Source organism: Macaca mulatta, chromosome 9 (assembly GCF_049350105.2).
Source record: "Macaca mulatta isolate MMU2019108-1 chromosome 9, T2T-MMU8v2.0, whole genome shotgun sequence".
In the NCBI taxonomy this organism is placed as follows: domain Eukaryota; kingdom Metazoa; phylum Chordata; class Mammalia; order Primates; family Cercopithecidae; genus Macaca; species Macaca mulatta.
The window spans coordinates 7,588,535-7,607,897 of NC_133414.1; the positions used below are offsets into that span (position 1 = coordinate 7,588,535).

A 19,363-nucleotide genomic window follows, 5' to 3' on the forward strand; every position below is an offset into this window, starting at 1 on the left:
CTGTAGTCCCAGCTACTTGGGAGGCTGAGGCAGGAGAATCACTTGAACCCAGCAGGCAGAGGCTGCAGTGAGCCAAGATTGTGCTACTGCACTACAGCCTGGGCAACAGAGCAACACTCCATCTCAAAAAACAAACAAAACAAAAAAACCCCAAAAAACTATAAAGCATTTTTGGTTATGTAAATTATAGCTAGCAATACTTATCATATTTATAATAAAAACCAAGAGTTTTTTTAAAATATCATTTATTCTTTTATAAACAATAGCAATAAATTGATTGTATGCTAACAGCAGAGTGATGACATCATCACATATCACATAGCTTCTGGAAAATTCCACCATACACTTTTGAGAGAAGGAGAGTGAAATGGTCAATAACATCTTAGTATTATCATGGAAAAGTTTTGATCTTATAGACCCCTCAACACCCAAAAGGAGTAATTCAATTCTACTCAAGTAAGATTTAAATATAGATATATTTTTTTTCTGGTCTGAGATTCTTCTCAACTTTAATCAGAAAACATATACCTGAAGGCGGAGGGGGAGGGTGCATGGATGAGTCTGTTTGTATGTGGTTGGTCACAGAACAGACAGAAAATAGTTATTTAATCTGAATCTGGACCCTGCTGAAAACTGCCCGTTATTTTTCATAACACTCTCCTGCCCCTTCAGAAATGAAAACTGGCTGATAATTTCCTGAATGAATAATTTTCGTTAATCTTAACCATGTGATGATGTTGAGCTAGAATGCTGACTCAACTGATTCGTGAGGGGAGATCTGACACCAGATATGGAACCAGGACTTCCACCGAAATAGCTCTGGAAGTTGATTTTTTTTGTGGGAGTTGAGAGTGGATGGGTGTGCAGAGCAATAGCACAATGGTTCTCAAAGTGTGTTCCTTGGAATAGTAGTAGCAGCAACAGCACCTGGGAATTGTTACAAATGCAAAACCTTTGGCTCTATTCCAGACTGACGACTCAGAAACTCTGGAGACGGGCCCAGCGAACTGCTTTAACAAGGCCTCCAGGTGGTTCTGATATGCTGAAGATTTTGATTAATGTTTGAGGACTGCTGGTATGCTCTTCTTTTCTTTTTTTCCTTAAAGACAGGGTCTTGCTGTGTTGCCCAGGCTGGAGTGCAGTGGTGCCATCGTGACTGACTGCAGCCTTGAACTCCTGGGTTCAAGCAATCCTCCTGCCTCAGCCTCCTGAGTGTCTGGGACTATAGGCATATGCCACTACATCCAGCCAATTTTTAATTTTTTGTAGGGATGGGTCTTGCTATGCTGCCCAGGCTGGTCTCAAACTCCTGGCCTCAAGAGATCTTCCCACCTTGGTCTCCTAGGTAGCTGGGGTTACAGGCCTGAGCCACCGTGCCCGGCCTGATGTGCTCCTTTCCACAGTTACATTCTACTAGTGTGACCTCCATCCCTTCTCCCTCTTCACTTCCTTCTTTCTTTCCTTCCTTCCATAAACACTGAATGTACGGATCCCTTTTTGGTGTTCTTAGACACTTCCCAGGAAACGTACTCATTGATTTGCACGTTGTGTGTCCACGTGTAAACATCAGATTAGTGCAGGCCAAATTCAGGGTATCATTCATAGCAATCCCAAAGAAACTAACTCTTAAAGAGGCCTATTAGTAATGCACAGGTAAAACCTTGATAAGTATGATTCTCTGCCTGGGACCTCATTTATCCTTCTGTTCCTGACATTGCCTCATGGGTTTGGCTGCCCCGTTTTGAAGTTACCCAAAGATTATTCTGCCATGGCCTCTGTTTTTTAGAAATTCAAGACTGAAGGCTCAGTAGAAGGGGGTTAGCTTAGAGGATTGAGCCAAGGGTAAAACGATTTCTGGGTAGCAGCCCAGAGTTCTTGAACGATGTTCACTGGGTAACGTGAAGGGGAGAATCAGCAGTCAGAAGTGGCTGGGAAAGGAACCACGCGGACAATGTCCAGTTGTATTGGGTACAGGGTGTGTGTGTGTTGTGTATTTACATTAGTGCTAGGGCTTTCCTTGGGATTCCTGAACTGGGAAGTTGGAATGACATGAATGTAAACCTACTGTTCTTTATACTACATATAGCGTGGCGAGAGTTCCACACCATTCATGCTTTAATGAACACACATACATGAAAATAAGATGGACAGTTCTAGTGGTCTTGCCCTTTCTCTTCAATGACAAAATTGCTATTTAGAAGTGGGTAGCGCTCGCTCTCTGATGGGACTGAGTTGGCGTAGAGACAAAGTTGCCTCTGCCCCGTGTCCTGTGATGTGACTTCAGAGCTTCCAAAACCCAGGCGAGCACAAGGGATGTCTCCTGGGCGAGCATTTAGCACCTTTGATTTCGCTTGGGCTTCATGACTTCTGTTGTCTGTTCTCGGCTTCTTACCAAGAAGTTCTTGTTCTTTTGGTTTTCTAGATTGTTCTTCTATTCTTCCTCCTGTAGTGGTGTAACAAAGTCAGGGTCATATGTGTAATATGGCACCAAAAACATGTGGTCCCCACTCTAAACCAGTGTGCGCGCCACCATGCCTGGCGAATTTTTGTATTTTTAGTGGAGACGGGGTTTCACTATGTTGGCGAGGTTGGTCTCGAACTCCTGATCTTGTGATCTGCCCGCCTCGGCCTCCCAAAGTGCTGGGATTACAGGCATGAGCCACTGCACCTGGCCTAAGTTTTTAAAAACTATACAGCAGACAATAGCTGTGGAACAAGAATAATAAACAGCAACTAACTGTGCTAAATGATTTGCATGCAGTAAAGCACTTAGTTTCTAGCCAGCACTCTGCTATAGAACTTTATGAGATGATGGAAATCTTTTCTAGTTGTGCTGTCCAATAACACAGACACCCGTGGCTAGGGAATACTTGAAATGTGGCTAGTGCAACCGAGGAACTGAAGTTTTAATGGTATTTAATTTATTTGAGTTTAAATACACTTAAGTATCCGCAGGTGGCTAGTGGCTACTGTATTGGACAATACGGTCTTAGTCTTTTCCCAGTCCTTATTTGGCTCATGGGAATTTCTAATTACTCCCTACTTCACACAGAGTTCCCACAGCAAAAGGCTCCAAGCAGAGGTGTGCTGGTGATGTTTAACAAGCAGCTCTCTGACGACGTTGCCTATCTTCCCTGGTGTAAATCCTCCCTCCACACCCAGCTTCCAGCTGGCAATGTGACATCACTGACCACGTGATTGGAAAGAGCTGCGTAGTAGCCACCGTTGAACGGTATTTCCACCATGCAGACACAATCGATGTAAACCACCCAGGGAACAAAGATAACAGTAAAATGTAGCAAATAATTAGGAAGTGATTAGTTGTAAGTAATTCTTGTCTTTGATTTTCATGTAGTTTATTGAATTGTAAATTTAAATACTTTATTTTATTTTTATTTTTTTATTGTTTTGAGACAGCGGCTCAATTTGTCAGTCAAGCTGAAATGCAGTGGCGTGATCACAGCTCACTGCAACCTTGCACTCCTGGATTCAAGGGATTCTCTCACCTCACCCTTACCAGTAGCTGGGACTACAGGTATGTGCCACCGCACCTAGCTAATTTTAAAATGTTTTTGTAGACACAAGGTCTCGCTTTGTTGCCCAGGCTGGTCTCAAGCGAGCCTCTCACTTTAGTCTCCCAAAATGCAGGAATTACAGGCAGGAGCTACTGCTCCCAGCCTAAATGCTTTAGTTTTACATAATGGCTATGCTTAAAAACCAGTTTGCAGAAGTCCTGAAAATTTAACTGCTGCCTCTCACAAGCCACCGTGAGCCTTCTCTAGCACGTCACGGACTCCTGGTCATTGCCCAGAACAAACAAAAAATATTTCCCCAAACAAAACTCTCTTTGGCTAGGCTACAGTGATCTTTCGGTAATTCAAATGCAGCTTTTCTGTTGCCACAAGAGGGCACCACGAGTTGATAGCAGATTCTAGGAAGGATTTTGGACAAACTGACTAGAGGAGTCATTTCTAGATGTATGTTTGAGTCTCCCTAAAGACTGTAATTCTGGGAGACTTTGTGGGAACTCACATAGGTTCACACAGTTCTTTGTTTCACAACATCAACACTGAACCATTCCTACTTCCAAATAGCTTTGTCCTCTGGGCCCGAAGGCTTTTGGTCTTCAAACTAACAAATGAAAAAAATCCTTGTAAGGTGTTAAGGCTTGTCAAGTGTTCAGCCTGAGGAAGGAGAGGATGCAAGTACTGAGTACACCTACAACACGTCAGCCATGTCACATCCTTCCCCTCCTGGAATCCTAAAATGACACCTTGGGAATCCGCTGACCCCTTAGAGAAACTGGTAGACTGTCAGTTATATGGATCATTCCTGCTACAATAACCCTGGGAGGCTTATCATTTGCATTGCAGTAATTTATACTTTTAAATTCCAGGAGGAAAATTAGGGTATATTATGGGCCTGATGACCCATATAAGAAAGGAAGAGATATTTTATTTTTCTCTCTGGCTAGGCTAAGTGCTTCGGTTTTGGGGGCGTGGATCTGCATTTTCTCAGGGTCTTACTGTGGAGTTTGTATTAGGGTTGGCCAGAATATATGCTGGCAGGGGTCAGGGAGGCCCTGGATAATCAAGAGAGATACAGAGTGAGTTTCTAGAGTTTACTTTTTCTTTATCTTTCTTTTTCCTTTTTTTTTTTTTTTAAACAGTCTTGCTCTGTCACCCAGGGTGGAGTGCAGTGGCATGAACTCGGCTCACTGCAACCTCCGTCTCCCGGGGTTCAAGTGATTCTCCTTCTCAGCCTCCCGAGTAGCTGGGATTATAGGCCCACACCACCACGCCCAGCTAATTTTTGTATTTTTAGTAGAGACGGGGTTTCTCCATGTTGGCCAGGCTGGTCTCGAACTCCTGACCTCAAGTAATCCACCCGCCTCGGCCTCCCAAAGTGCTGGGATTACAAGCGTGAGTGTGGCCAGCTTCCCTGATTCTTAATGCTGTTATCTAGTGCAGTGATCCTCAGAGTCTGCTCCCTGGAACCGCAGCATCAGTATCACGTGGGAACCTGATAGAAATGCAGATTCCCAGACCTAAGCAAGACAAGACGATTGCAGCAGAGACTCCATGGGTGAACCCCAGCAATCTGTGCTTCAAGGAGCCCTCCAGATGATTCTTTAAACAAACGTTTTTAAGTTGACACACAATAGTTACACATATTTATGGGGTATGTAGGGATGCTTTGATACCTGCAATGTGCAGCAATCAGATCATGGTATTTAGCATATCCATCATCTCAAACATTTATCATTTCTTTATGTTCCTACAGATGATTCTGGTGCAAATTCAAGTTTGAAAACCAATGGCCTAGTGTAGGGTTGTCAAACCTGGATGCATATGTATTAGATACATCCGAGGGGCTTTAAAATGTACAACTATCCCAGACATAAAAGGCCACATGATTCCATTCACACCAAATGTCCAGAATAGGCAAATACATAGAGAAGGAACACAGAGTAGTGGTTTCCCGGGGCTGGGGAGAATGCGGAACTTGGCAGTGCGGGGCTTCTCTTGGGAATGACGGAAGTATTCTGGAATCAGTGGGGATGGCTGCACAACATTGCAAATATACTAAATACCACTTACTGTGGTTTGAATACACCCTCCAGAGCTCATGTGTTGGAAACTTAATCCCTAATCCAGCAATGCTGACAGGTGAGATCTTGAAGAGGTGATCAGGTCACGAGGGCTCTGCCTCATGAATGGATTAATGTTGTTATTGCAGGAGTGGGTTTGTGATAAAAGCTGAGTTCAGCCTCTCCTGCTCTCTCTCACTCTCTTGCCCTTCTGCCTTCTGCCACAGGATGACATAGCACAAAGGCCCTTGACACATGGGGGCCCCTGGACCTCAGACTTCTCAGCCTCCAAAATGGTAAGAAATAAATCTCTGTTCTTTATAAGCTACCCAGTATCAGGCATTCTGTTATAGCAGCACAAAACGGGCTAAGACACCAATAAACTGTACACTTTATGACAGTTAAATGGTGAATTTGATCTCAATTAAAAATAGGTACTGATGTCTTGGGTTCACCCCCAGAGATTCTGATTGGAGCCCAGTCATTGATACCTTTTACCTTTTTATTTTTCTTTTGAGACAGAGTTTCGCTCTTTTTGCCCAGGCTGGCACGATCTTGGCTCACTGCAACCTCTGCCTCCTGGGTTCAAGCAATTCTCCGGTCTCAGCCTCGCAAGTAGCTGGGATTACATGTGCTCAACACCATGCCGGCTAATTTTGTATTTTTTAGTAGAGACAGGGTTTCACCATATTGTCCAGGCTGGTCCCGAACTCCTGACCTCAGATAACCACCTGCCTCACCCTCCCAAAGTGCTGGGATTACAGGCGTGAGCCACCGCACCTGGCCTATCTTTTAACTTTTTAAATTATTATGCTGTTTTGGCTGAACAACCTACATAAGCTACAAAAATATTTCTTATTGCAACAAATTTGTTCTTCTATTGTTGCAAATGAAGATTCCCCCCAAATTGAAAGTGGGTCACAATGGTTTTGGTGACATGATTTCCCTCTTGTAAACATCTCTTAAAAGATGTCACAGCTATGAATAACACTGAGCCACAGGAGAAGCATAGCCCTTTGGACCGCCTTCCTTTTCCTGTGGCATTTACTCGGACCTTGCCACTCACTGGTATTTTAGAAGACTCTCTCCTGGATGTTCTAAGAGGCATCCAGGGTTGGAAATCTGAGTTAATGCAAAAAGACCACACATGGGTTACATTCCTGGTCAAGGGGATACTGGTGTGAGCCTCTGCAGAAAGGAGGGTGGGGAGCACAGGATAGGCAAAGCTCAGCACAGATGCTGCCCTGGGTCCTCTATAGGTAGGGGCTGGGTGGGAAAACCATGGGCTCTAGATTCAAGTTGCAGTGCTGGCTTCTGCTGTGCCATCTTCTTCAAGCTGTTGCATCTCTCTAGGCCACAGCTATTCCAAAGGTTTCTGAGAAGGTAGATTTCAATAATGTTTATAAAACAAGCATCAAGCCTGGTGTATAGTAGGTGCTCAATGAATGTGAGGCTCCTTTGCCTTCCCGTTTCCCTGGTGCTTTAATTTTTGTTTGTTTGTTTGTTTGTTTTTTGAGACAGAGTCTTGCTCTGTCACCCAGGCTGGAGTGCAGTGGTGCGATCTCTGTTCACTGCAACCTCTGCCTCCCAGGTTCAAGCGATCTTCCTGCCTCAGCCTCCTGAGTAGCTGGGATTACAGATACCTGCCACCATGCCCAACTAATTTTTTGTATTTTTAGTAGAGACGTTGGCCAGGCTTGTCTCAAACTCCTGACCTCAGGTGATCCACTCAGCCTTGGCCTCCCAAAGTGTTGTGATTACCAGCGTGAGCCGCCACACCTGGCGGTGCTTTAATGCTTTTTTACTGACTCTTGGAGGCATGGATTGGCCTCTCCTTTTGCCAGTCCCTGAACTGCAGGTGATTAGAGCGAGCATGGGGCAGGGTGGGCAGGGCTGGGTGCAGGACTTTGATCTGACCGTGTGCTGCCTTGGTGATACCGCACTTACTGTCTCCGCTGCCAGGTGAGCCCACTCAGCAGGAGGACGCTGATCAGCAGGAAAACACAGCCGGCCACTGTCAATAGAGAGAGGGAGTTCAGCAAAGGGCCCTGGGCTTGGCATGGGGGCAGCAGGAGCCAGGACCACAGGGCAGGCTGAGGACATCCCCAAAGAGCAAGGTGGAGGCTGCAGCCTCTCTTCCCTGTCTCAGGACGCAGGTCCCTCCCCGTGGGATTTCCTAGGAGTCCTGAGGAACAGGGCGGGGAGGACAGGGTGAGGGTGGAGGGAGCTTCCCCTCAGTATGCACCCTTCTCTCACACAAGCCCCTCAGAAAGGCTCAGAGGCCAGGCCTCGAGCGCCTGGTAAAAGAAATGTTAAAATATGCAGATAATGAGAAGCACATTAACGTCTCCTGGAAGGGTTCAGGTCTTCCGGATACTGCTCTGCTGAGGTTCTGGAGCCTGACGTTTATTTACTTTCTAGGCAGATGCAACCTAAGAGTGTGTTTTTCCCTCCTACCAGGAAACGACGGCCATGTTTCTGGAAGCCTGTCCTCTCTGCCTGGCTACATGGCTCCTTCCTCCCACTGTTGACCCCTGACAGAGGCTCAGGGTACAGCCCTTCCAGATCAGCTTGAGAGGGGCTGATGCGACTGACTTGAGATTTCGCTCACAGCATCCTGTAACTGGTTCATGGGATTCTGAGCTGTCAGCATCTGGATTAGCTTTTCACTCACACATTCTGCAGTGTAAGGAAGGGGTCTTTTCAGTCAACCAACCAACCTACCAATCAACTAACCAACTAACCAACCTACCAAACAACTAACCAACTAACCTACCAACCAACTAACCTACCAACCAACCAACCAATCTACCAAACTATCTACCAACCAACTCACTAACCAATCAACCAACCAGTTAACCAACCAAACTACCAACCTACCACCCTACCAACCAACCTACCAACCAACCTATCAACTTACCAACCAAACTACCAACCAACTAACCCACCAAACTACCAACCAACTAACCAACCAATCTGCCAATCTACCAACCTACCAACCAACTAATCCACCAACATACAAACCAACCTGCCAACCAACCAACCAACCAACCAACCAATTAACCTCCCAACCTACAAACCAACTTGCCAATCAACTAACCAACCTACCTATCAACCTACCAACCAACCAACTAACCTACCAACCAGTCAACCTGTCCATATCTCAGCCTGGTGTACATTTTGTCCACAAAGCCAGTGCCCCACTCACCTGCTACCTGGTACTCTGTTGTAAATATGAACGTTTCCATGGTTGCAGCCACTTCTGTCTGTATTCGAAAATCTGTGAAAAAGAGATAAAGAGAGACACTCCTGCTATTGTGACTTTAGGATGGCACGAGGCTAAAGGAAGTCAGGGCGTCTCTGTGGATGAGAAGCTCAGAGGCTGGTAGGAGACACGTGGTGGTGGTGAGGACAGGAGTTCCATCTCTGCCTGGGGACCGTGCTTGGTCCTGGTCCTGGGTTCCCTCTTTCTGACACTTGCTTTGGGGCCTGCAGGTCGCTGAGGCCCTTTCCCTGCTGAGAGGGAGAGGAGGCTGATGTGGGCGTCTCCCCTACAGGTCACCTCTGCCCATCTCTCTGAGCCTGGCTCCTGGCCACCCCTGCTCTTTTGGACTAGGCCTCTGGGGTCCAGCGTCTGTCTTCTCCCGCACCTGTTGTTGTGACGAAGCGGGAAGTCTCACTCTCAGGAAGGCCGTCGGGGCTTGCCTGAGGCTCCTCTTCACCTGGGGGAGAGAGTGAGTGATGCTGGTGGAGCTAAAGACAGGAGTCAGGGCCTCACTCCCACCCCGCCTGCCCTGGGCAGCCGGCCCCAGATATCCTGAGGAGGCATGAATCCTGGTGTGGGCACTTCTCTGGGGATGCCACCCCACATGGTTCCACACCAGGGGCACTGGGAAGCTGTGAAGTGGCCTCAGCAGAGCAGACGAGGCTGAATTCTAACTCTGACCCTGGCTGTCCCCAGATCTCTGAGCAATGGTTTCTCCCCAGCCTCCCTACTCAGTCCGGGTTTCCATCTGTGACTTGGAAACAGGTCATAATAATACAAATGTCACTGAACCTTTGGATGGAGCAGAGATGCACTAAGGGACAGCTGCTTCTGTGCCAGGTTCTCCAGTCCTCCTGAGGGGTAGCAGTCCTGGCTCTGCCCTGCCTCTCACCCTCTTCCAAGGAAGCGGCAGGCATTCCCTGGCTGTCAGGGTGGCCCAGCGAGGTTGCTACGGGAACAAAACAGCCTCCCCAGGGAACCCAAGAGAAGGACATGGAGTATGAGAAGTGCAGTGAGCAAGAAAACCAGGAATACTTGTGGTTGAATGTAAGTCGCTTTTTTTGTTTGTTTGTTTGTTTGTTTGTTTGTTTGTTTGTTTTTGAGACAGAGTCTTGCTGTTGCCCCAGGCTGGAGTGGAGTGATGTGATCTCAGCTCACTGCAACCTCCACCCTCTGGGTTCAAGTAATTCTCCTGCCTCAGCCTCCTAAGTAGCTGGGATTACAGGTGCCCACCACCACACCCAGATAATTTTTATATTTTTAGTAGAGATGGGGTTTCACCATGTTGGCCAGGCTGGTCTCGAACTCCCAACCTAAAATGATCTGCCCGCCTTGGCCTCCCAAAGTGCTGGGATTACAAGCATGAGCCACCGCGCCCAGCCTGCATGTAAGTCACTTTTGATTGTCGCGATACTAATAAGATTTCAGAAGGAAGATAGCAGGAGACCTCAACATCGGTGGGCTGAGCGTTTGCATGCATGTGTGTGTGTGCATGTGCACTGAGTAAGTCCCGACACTGCACATTTTGTGTTGATTTATCCAAGCTCCGCTGGGGAATGGCACATGGGCAAGGAGCATGCTGACTGCAGAGTATTGTTCAAATCATGCATTTGCACGATCACCAGTAAGAGGAAAAATGCGTGAGTGGGAAACTGGACTTGCCCTTGGAGCCAGAGGAGGCCTCGGTGGCTTAGAGAAGTAGTGGACTCAGGACCAACTATGAGGCAGCATCTAGGGTGCTTAGGAGAGAGCTTTCCTTCTCTTCTGTCTCCAACCTTTCTCCCCACTCAGGGCACAGGGGAACCTTCATTGAAGAAGCCCTTGGAGTCCATCTGGTCTATTTAAAAAAAAATTTTTTTTTCAGAATGAGAAAAAAGGGAAGCCCAGGGAGATCAAGGGGCTTGTCTAAGGACACACAGCAGGAGAGGTCAGGGATTCCGCCCTGGTCAGCCTGATGGAGAAAAGCAACACTGTGGATCCCAGAAGGGAGCCACCATACCTGGAAACTGACTGGGCTCCGTTTCACCTGTGCATATGAGCTGGGGCTGGGTCCATCTTGTCTTCCCGTGGGTCATTTTGCAGACGCTCTCAGCAGGACCTCTGTGTAGAGCCCTGTATCCCTGGACGCACTGGTAGTAAACCGTCTGCCCCACCACGAAATGATAAATTCTTTCTGTGGCTTCATTTTCCCACGGTGGAGGTTCCCTGCAGTGACCTGGAAGATGGAAGGAATGCTCTGAAGGCAGTTGGGGACAGCACTGCGAGTGAGTCCAGGTTGCCTCTTGCTAGGGACTGGACCTTGGTTCTTACTCTTTTGACTGCTTGCTCATCCTTTCATTCAACCAATATATGTTGAGAACATCTGAGCGTGGGCAAGTTCGCTAGGCCCCGTAGGAAGGCATGAAGACCCTGTCACTCCTGCAAGGGGCGGACAGTGGATTGTGTAAGAAAGGCATGTGAAGGATAGCAGACGCTGGCGATGGGGACACAGAGGAATGAGCGATTTATTCCGGTTGGTGCTGCCCCGAGAGAGGAACACCACAGCCAGCTCTTGGAAGACAGTGCAGGGGTTGACAGTGGACAGGAGTGGGCGGGTCAGTCTCCGCTGAGACACAAGGGCAGGCTCAAGCCTATTTGGGCCAATGGAGCATGAAGACCACCTTGGATTTCTGCTGGACAAGTGAGGAAGCACATTCTTGGGGGCGGCCGGTGGACATCTTGGGATGATGGCGGAAGGACTGGGGGCAACCCAAAGCCAGGAGGAGGGACGGGCTGAGGGAACCTCAGAGAAATGGAGCACCATCTCTGATCAAGCCACACTGAAGCTTGACACACATGTGCCCTTTCAAGGCTTCTCAAAATTTCCCATTCCCAGAACTTTCCACTCACCCAACTACATCCCAGGTCTGACTGACCTGCGGCCTGAGACCATGTCTTATTCTGATTAAATCTCTGAATTCCCCACCCACAGCCCCCAACCTGGACATATGGAATTGTATGTGCCCTCTAACCTTAGCCTGTGAAACTGCACACGTGCTCTGAACTTCCAGACTCTCCCCAACCCTGCATACCCAACAGAGCCTCTGTAAATGTCCTACAGAGCCTCTGGCTCAGCAGAAAGCTGGGTGGTCCTGTCCCAGGCTGGCTCCTGTCGTGTGGCACGTTGAACATCACGACTGAACTTGTGTTTTTGTCTCAGGATAAAAGGTTATTTGACAACCAATACAAATCATAACTGTCTGAACATGTTGGAATTGGATTTGCTTCTTTCCAATGAAAACACCCAAACTGAGACAATCTTTGAAACATCCCTCAGGCAGAGCCAGCCTTGGAGAAAGGACACTAAGCACTGGCCTCTTTGAAGCTTTCCAATAACTGTGCAGGGTGATATGGGGGAAGAAGAACAAAACAAACAAATGTGCTTGGAAACACCAGTCCAGGACAAAGTCGGAGGGGGAAGGAGTAAGAACATCGTGTTGCAACTGTGCCCTTAGATTAGTCTGTTTAAAAAAATAAAATAATGGAAGCTATAAACTCAAACTCTTTTAAAATAAGTAATCAGGAGAAAGTTTCCTCATCTAATCGGGGAGACCTGAGGTCTGATTCCAGCCCTACTATGTGAGCTTAGCCAAATCTTTTGATCTTTTCTGCATCTCAGTTTCTTCAGTAAATTGAAGTAACCCTTCCTGGTCCTGACTCATCGTATTGCCAGGCTCAAATGGGAATGGTGCCTGATACAGTTCTTTGTAAGGCTGTAAAATTAGCAAAGGGCTCTGAAGTCTCCTAAGGTCAGCCCCTGACCTTAGAAAGCTCAATTCTTCCTAGCAGGTTCTGTTTTTCTTTTTTCTTTTTTGTTTTGTTTTTTGAGGGGGGACAGAGTCTTCCTCTGTCACCCAGGCTGGAGTGCAGTGGTGCAATCTCCGCTCACTGTGACCTCCGCCTCCTGATTTCAAGCAATTCTCGTGCCTTGGCCTCCTGAGTAACTGGGACTACAGGCGCCCTCCACCATGCCCGGCCAATGTTTGTATGATTGTAGAGACAGGGTTTTACCATGTTGGCCAGGCTGGTCTTGAACTTGTGACCTCAAGTGATCTGCCCGCCTCAGACTCCCACAGTGCTGGCATTACGGGCATAAGCCACTGCGCCTGGCCCATTTTCTTGACACCATGAGTGAACCACCATTCAGTCATGGGAAAGCTGAGGGCAGGCAAGGAACAGCCGCAGTGCTCACTCATGCACAGACTGCTGGCCAGGACACATGCGTCTGAAACTTTTGAGACTCACAAGTGTGGCATGTCCATTTTACAACCTTACCCTGCAAGAAATATGGGGAAGTGAATAATTTTTTTGTGGTGCGTTCTTTTGTGCTTAAGGGGAAGACGCAGAGCGTTTCCTGGAGGGCGGGGATCGTTGTCACACTCTTGTTTGTGTCTCCTGTCAGCAGGGCCTGGCACACAGACCCAACAGATGATTGTAAGTTGAGTTGAATTTGGGTTGAATTCTATTTGGCCAGTTACCAAACCAGGGAGTGAGCCCAGACCTGGATTGGCTGCCGTCAGATTGGCTCGAGTTGCTGAGCAAACAGCCTTTGGGCAGCTCTGCACTAGCTCTTGTCTGCAATGATGTCCTGGGAGGAGGGAGCAACATGCATGTGTTTACAGAAGGCAGGGCAAACTTTCTTCCCTTGGATACACATCATCCGCCTGCAAGAGAAGGGTGGGCTCTCAGGAGTTAGCTGGAGGGCAGATTCATCTCTCACCTGGAAGGCTCACTTGGTCCGCCAGCTGCATTTGACTTTGCATTTCTGTGGTTTTTCTTTCTTTCTGTTCTTCAGGTTGAGGTGTCACTTGTTTTGTTGTGTTCCGAGCAGCTAAAAAATATAGATGGAATGATGCAGATAATTCCACAAATACTTAATAGAAAACACCGTTCATGTATTCATTCACTTGAGAAGCACACTTGTCCAGTGCCCACGATGTGTCTGGCGGTGTCTGGCTGCTGAGCTTACAAAGATGAAACCAGAGCACGCCCTCCCTCGGGTGGGGCCTGCTCGCACACCTCCCAGCACCGGCCTCTGGGTATTCATGTGCATATGGCAATGCCCACGACATGTATTTGAACGTGTGTATGCGTGTCTGTGTATGTCATGTATGTTATGTGTGTATGTGTGTGTGTCTCACCAAAAGGGACTCCTTGCTTGCTATCAATTGTTTTTGAGTTGTTTGACGGCAGCAGAAGTGGTCTCACTCCACAACGCACTGATCCTTTGCTCCCTAAGACTGCTCAGAATGCTTAAAGTTAGAGACACCATCTTAACAAAATGACAAAGAAACTTCTAGAACAGTCCTGTCTATTGTGAAGAATTTGGCAAAGGAGTTGAGTCTGAGTGCCCCAATGAGGGGGGTGATCAGAATTCTGGCTCAGGATAAAAGAGGGTGTCTAGGTCAGGCGTGGTGGCTCACACCTATAATCCCAGCACTTTGGGAGGCTGAGGCAGGAGGATTGCTTGAGCCCAGGAGTTTAAGGCCAGCCTGGACAACATGGGGAAACCCCATCGCTAACAAGAAATACAAAATATTAGCCAGGCATGGTGGTGTGAGCCTGTAAGGCCCAGGCAGGAGAATCACTTGAGGCCAGGAGTTTGAGACCAGCCTGGCCAACATGGTGAAACCCTATCTTTGCTAAAAATAAAAAAATTAGCCAGGCATGGTGGTGCACACCTGTACTCCCAGGTACTTGGGCAGCTGAGGCACAGGAATCACTTGAACTCAGGAGGTGGAGGTTGCAGTGAGCTGAGATTGCACCACTGCACTCCAGCCTGGGTGACAGAGTGAGACTGTCTCAAAAATAAAAATAGAATTGTGTGGCCGGGCACGGTAACTCATGCCTGTAATCCCAGCACTTTGGGAGGCTGAGGCGAACGAATTACTTGAGGTCAGGAGTTCTAGACAAGCCTGGCCAACATGGTGAAATCCCATCTCTGTTAAAAATGCAAAAATTAGCCAGGCGTGCTTTTGGGAGCCTGTAATCCCAGCTACTCAGGAGGCTGAGGCAGGAGAATCACTTGAACCTGGGAGGCAGAAGTTGCAGTGAGCCAAGATTGCGCGCCATTGCACTCCAGCCTGGGCAACAGAGTGAGACTCTGTCTCAAAAAAAAAAATTGTGTTTAGTGAATGACTATTTCAGGAACCACTAAAATTAGTTATCCTGTAGACTGGACTGGCCCATTTGTGTCTATAGGGCTGAGTGAACCAAAGCTGGGCTTTGTCTCACTCTGCTGCAGTTCTCTTTTTCTCGGTAGTCACAGAAGGGACACTTACCAGAGCTTGTGCATTGACATTGGTTGTCCCAGGACGAGTGGCTAGAGTTTCCTGTACAGAGCATATAGGGTGACCCGCTTTTTATTCTGCGGAAACCTCTCTTGCATTCACAGTTCAACATGGTTCCTTCCTTGTAGGCCACGGCTTTGAATGTGGCATGTGTGATTTTTGGCGGGTCATCGTCACAGAGCTCTGCAAAGCAAAAGAAGACTATTAGGAGCTCAAGAGGCCTCGAGCAAGTACTCACATATTTAATCCTATAATAACTTTCATCACATATTTCTTCACTTTATTTAAAAGATGGTATGCCCCATTTTTTGTGAGAAAGGAACTAAGGCTGCTACCATTGTTCTTCAGAAACCTTTGAATCAGAGCTGGCTCAAAAGTTAGCTACGACCAAGCTCCTCTCCAAAGCACAATGTATTTCAAACTAGATGAGTAGAAATTAATGAGGTTTTATTCTGAATATGCCTCATGTCAAGCAAGTACGGAGAGAGGAGGGCCAAGGAAAGTGAAGAAAGGAAGGAGCAAAGTTACGTACATTTAATTGAGGGGCAAAATGTGTCTGTGCAAAATACTTTTCAGGATATACAAATTGTTAGACTTTCTATAATTAATGACTCTGTGCCATTTTTTGAGAAATATACAGAAAGAACTTCACTCAATGTCTGGCAAATAGGAAATGTGTGTTTCTCACCCACCTGCTCACCTCTGAGTTCACCAAATACCTTCTTATATTATGAAGACCTTACCCTCCCTCAGTCTGAAAAATGGACCCTGGAATCTCACTAAAGACACCAGAAGCAGTGGTCAAACATTAAACTGTTACAAGGAAAAGTGGCACAGGTCTAATCAGAAAAATAATTCCATTGCCTACTTTGCAACAGTTTCTCTGCTTTAAGAGATTAGATTTTGGGGGGAAATATCACATGCTGGATAAAGGAAGTGGACGGGGAGATGACAGGGACAGGAAGAGGCAGGAAAGCAGAAGTCTGTGGCCTCTCCATCGATGGAAGCCCGCATGGAGGCTGATCAGGGCTGCTGGCTGTACTCATGGCTGTGGGTTGGCCGGTTGTGTATTAGTCGTTCAGGTTGAGTGAAGCTTCTCTATGCACTTAGTTTCTGCCCAGCATCTTGTCATCTAGAAGACCATCCCCATCCAATGACTCAGGACTCTCCTGACACCCCTAAGAACTGAAGGTAGCAAGGCTGGGCGCAGTGGCTCATGCCTGTAATCCCAGCACTTTAGGAGGCCAAGGGTAGATCACATGAGATCGGCAGTTCGAAACCAGCCTGGCCAGCCTGGTGAAAACCACAGTCTCTACTAAAAATACAAAACAATTAGCCAGGTGTGGTGGCATGTGCCTGTGGTCCCACTTACTCGGGAGGCTGAGAGGCTGAGGCAGGAGAATCGCTTGAACCCGGGAGGCGGAGGTTGCAGTGAGTCGAGATCACGCCACTGCACTCCAGCCTAGGTGACACAGCGAGACTCTGTCTCCAAAAAGAAAACAAAACAAAACAAAAGGAACCAAAGGTAGGGAGAAATCAGACAGCTTGGCCCATCTCTAACCAACAAGGGACTAAGCAAAAGCAATTTAAATGGGCTCCATGGGCTAGAAATTACGGTGGAACAGGAACAGGCAACGTAAGTGCTCACTAAATTCTGGTAATCTCATGATAAGGCAAGAGCAGCAGCATGGTGGGAAGGGAGAAAGATGGGTTTCTAACTTCTAGCTCCAGCAGTTTACAAGCTACATAGTTTTATTGTTTTACTTCTCTAAGGCTCAGTTTTGTGGTGTAATAATAATTATTTTATTGATTTAATGATTACAGCAAATAATATAATAAGGTAACTTGATGAAAGCCCAGAAAATAACAGAGGTGGAATAGATGGTAGTTCTGTTCCTTTCCTTTTTTTCACTGTCCAGAAAAAGAGAATGGTAATTCAGATAGAGACTGGACTGACGTTTACTTTAACCTTTAACTCCCGCAAAAGATTGTCTCTCTGTACTTCTCATATCACTGGTACCATTTGTTGGCACTTATTATAGATCAACACCAACCAATATTTCACGTATCAGAAGATAAATCTGTTGCTAAAGCCAGACATGGATAATAATCAGAAAAACCAGTGAAGACTTCTGCTTCCAGCCATCACAGAGTAACTGGGACCAAAACTTACGTTTCTGCTGAAACAGCTGTGAAACCAGCCCAAATGTATGCAGCAAGTGCTTTCAGGTGCTGAACAACAGGCAGCTCAGGGCTACATGATTTGGGAGGAGGGAAACACACGAGAGGCGCCCACGGTTGCCCTGGCTTCCTTCTTGGGGTGCTTTCCTCCCAGGCAGCACCCAAGTGGAGCCCAAGCAGAGTGGTGGGCTCATTGACGTGACATGACTGGGATTTGTGGGGTGGGGCTCTGGAGAGGGCACTACATGAAGGGTGCTCAAAAAGTATGTATAGGGGTCCACCCCAGGTTCTTAGCCAAGAGCTGGTCTGAACCTGAACAGGGCAGAACTTAGAGAGACTTAGCCCTGATCACCCATTGTGAGGGCTAAGAGAAGAATAGTTATACTAAGTTTTATTTATAAAAACAGGTGTCTGAGCTGTGGGTTGTAGTTTTCCAATCCTGCTCTAGAGAAAGAGACACCCCTAGGATGAATTTCAAAACCGAAATAGACCCGCCCTTACAAAGATTAAAACCAAGCCTAATAGACAAGAGGATGTGCTAGTCATTTACCTGCCTATCAGAGCAAAATGCATTACCTTTTAAAGGACCACAAGATAATCCAGACCCTTTATAATGTATAGTTCATAATATCCAGCAAGTTAAAAGAAAATCTAGACATGTGAAGAAACAGGAAAATGTGACCTACTTGACCTACTCAAAAAAGTGCTCAATAGAAACAGACTCGTAAGATTGACTGGGTGCAGTGGCTCATGCCTGTAATCCCAGCACTTTGCGGGGACAAGGCAGGCAGATCACCTGAGGTCAGGAGTTAGAGACCAGTCTGGCCAACATGGTGAAACCCCATCTCTACTAAAAATACAAAAAATCAGCCGAGTGTGGCGGCGCATGCCTGTAGTCCCAGGTCCTCAGGAGGCTGAGGCAGGAGAATTGCTGGAGCCTGGGAGGTGGAGGTTGCAGTGAGCCAAGCACCCCAGCCTGGGTTACAGAGCGAGTGAGAGTCTGTCAAAAAAAAAAAAAAAAAAATCAGACCCCTAAATTGACCCAGATTTTGGAATTAGCACAAAAGGAGTTTAAAACAGTCGTAATAAGTATGCTCAATGTCTTAAAGCAGAGGTCAGTAAACTACGACCTGCAGATTTGCTGCCATTTATTTATTTATTTATTTTTGAGACAGAGTTTTGCTCTTGTTGCCCAGGCTGGAGTGCAATGGTGCAATCTTGGCTCACTGCAACCTCTGCCCCCTGGGTTCAAGCGATTCTCCTACCTCAGCCTCCCAAGTAGCTGGGATTACAGGCATGCGCCAACATGTCCGGCTAATTTTTGTGTTTTTAGTAGACATGAGGTTTCACCACGTTGGCCAGGCTGGTCTTGAACTCCTGACCTCAGGTGATTCACCTGCCTCGGCCTCCCAAAGTGCTAGGATTACAGGAGTGAGCCACCATGGTCAGTGGTTTATTTTTATAAATAAAGTTTTATTGGAAGAAAGACACACCCATTTATTTACATTTTGTCTATGGCTGCTTTTCTGCTATAATGGCAGAGTTGAGTAGTTGCAGTGGAGTAACATGGCCAGGTAGCCTAAAATATTTACTCTCTGACCCTTTCAGAAAAAAATTGCCAACTGCTAATTTAAAGAAAAAATGGTTGTAATGAGTGTAACAATAGGATATCTCAGTAGATAAATGAAAACTAGTAAGTTTTTCTTTTGAAATGGAGTCTTCCTCTGTTGCCCAGGCTGGAGTGCAGTGGTGTAATCTTGGCTCACTGAAACCTCTGCCTCCCAGGTTCAAGTGATTCTCCTGCCTCAGCCTCCCAAGTAGCTAAGATTACAGGTGCATGGCACCATGCCTGGCTAATTTTTGTATTTTTAGTAGAGACAGGGTTTCACCATGTTGACCAGGCTGGTCTCGAATTCCTGACCTCAGGTGATCAACCTGCCTCGGCCTCCCAAAGTGCTGGGATTACAGGTGTGAGCCACCATGGCCAACCAATATTTT

General features: G+C 46.9%; 1 protein-coding gene, 2 long non-coding RNA genes and 1 other non-coding gene across 5 annotated transcripts in view; 2 read left to right on the plus strand and 2 right to left on the minus strand.

The window, feature by feature from the left end:
* Positions 1 to 1,086: 1,086 nt before the first annotated feature.
* Positions 1,087 to 19,363, minus strand: part of IL2RA (interleukin 2 receptor subunit alpha) — a 51,643-nt gene continuing 33,366 nt past the window's right edge. The window contains 7 exon segments of one of the 2 annotated variants that reach the window (NM_001032917.2): positions 2,304 to 2,443; positions 7,538 to 7,604; positions 8,799 to 8,870; positions 9,241 to 9,312; positions 10,855 to 11,070; positions 13,615 to 13,725; positions 15,176 to 15,367. In NM_001032917.2, coding sequence (NP_001028089.1) covers positions 2,419 to 2,443; positions 7,538 to 7,604; positions 8,799 to 8,870; positions 9,241 to 9,312; positions 10,855 to 11,070; positions 13,615 to 13,725; positions 15,176 to 15,367 — 755 coding nt within the window. In that variant the 3' untranslated portion in view covers positions 2,304 to 2,418. 2 annotated transcript variants of the gene reach the window in all.
* Positions 3,201 to 8,869, plus strand: LOC107000025 (uncharacterized). Its single transcript, XR_001446968.3, has 4 exons — positions 3,201 to 3,323; positions 3,418 to 3,535; positions 5,818 to 5,886; positions 8,051 to 8,869. It is a non-coding gene; the product is annotated as an uncharacterized LOC107000025 (long non-coding RNA).
* LOC114670218 (small nucleolar RNA SNORA14) lies at positions 6,558 to 6,698 on the minus strand. Its single transcript, XR_003719700.2, has one exon. It is a non-coding gene; the product is annotated as a small nucleolar RNA SNORA14 (small nucleolar RNA).
* On the plus strand, positions 9,306 to 12,383 carry LOC144331065 (uncharacterized). Its single transcript, XR_013397910.1, has 2 exons — positions 9,306 to 9,902; positions 10,720 to 12,383. It is a non-coding gene; the product is annotated as an uncharacterized LOC144331065 (long non-coding RNA).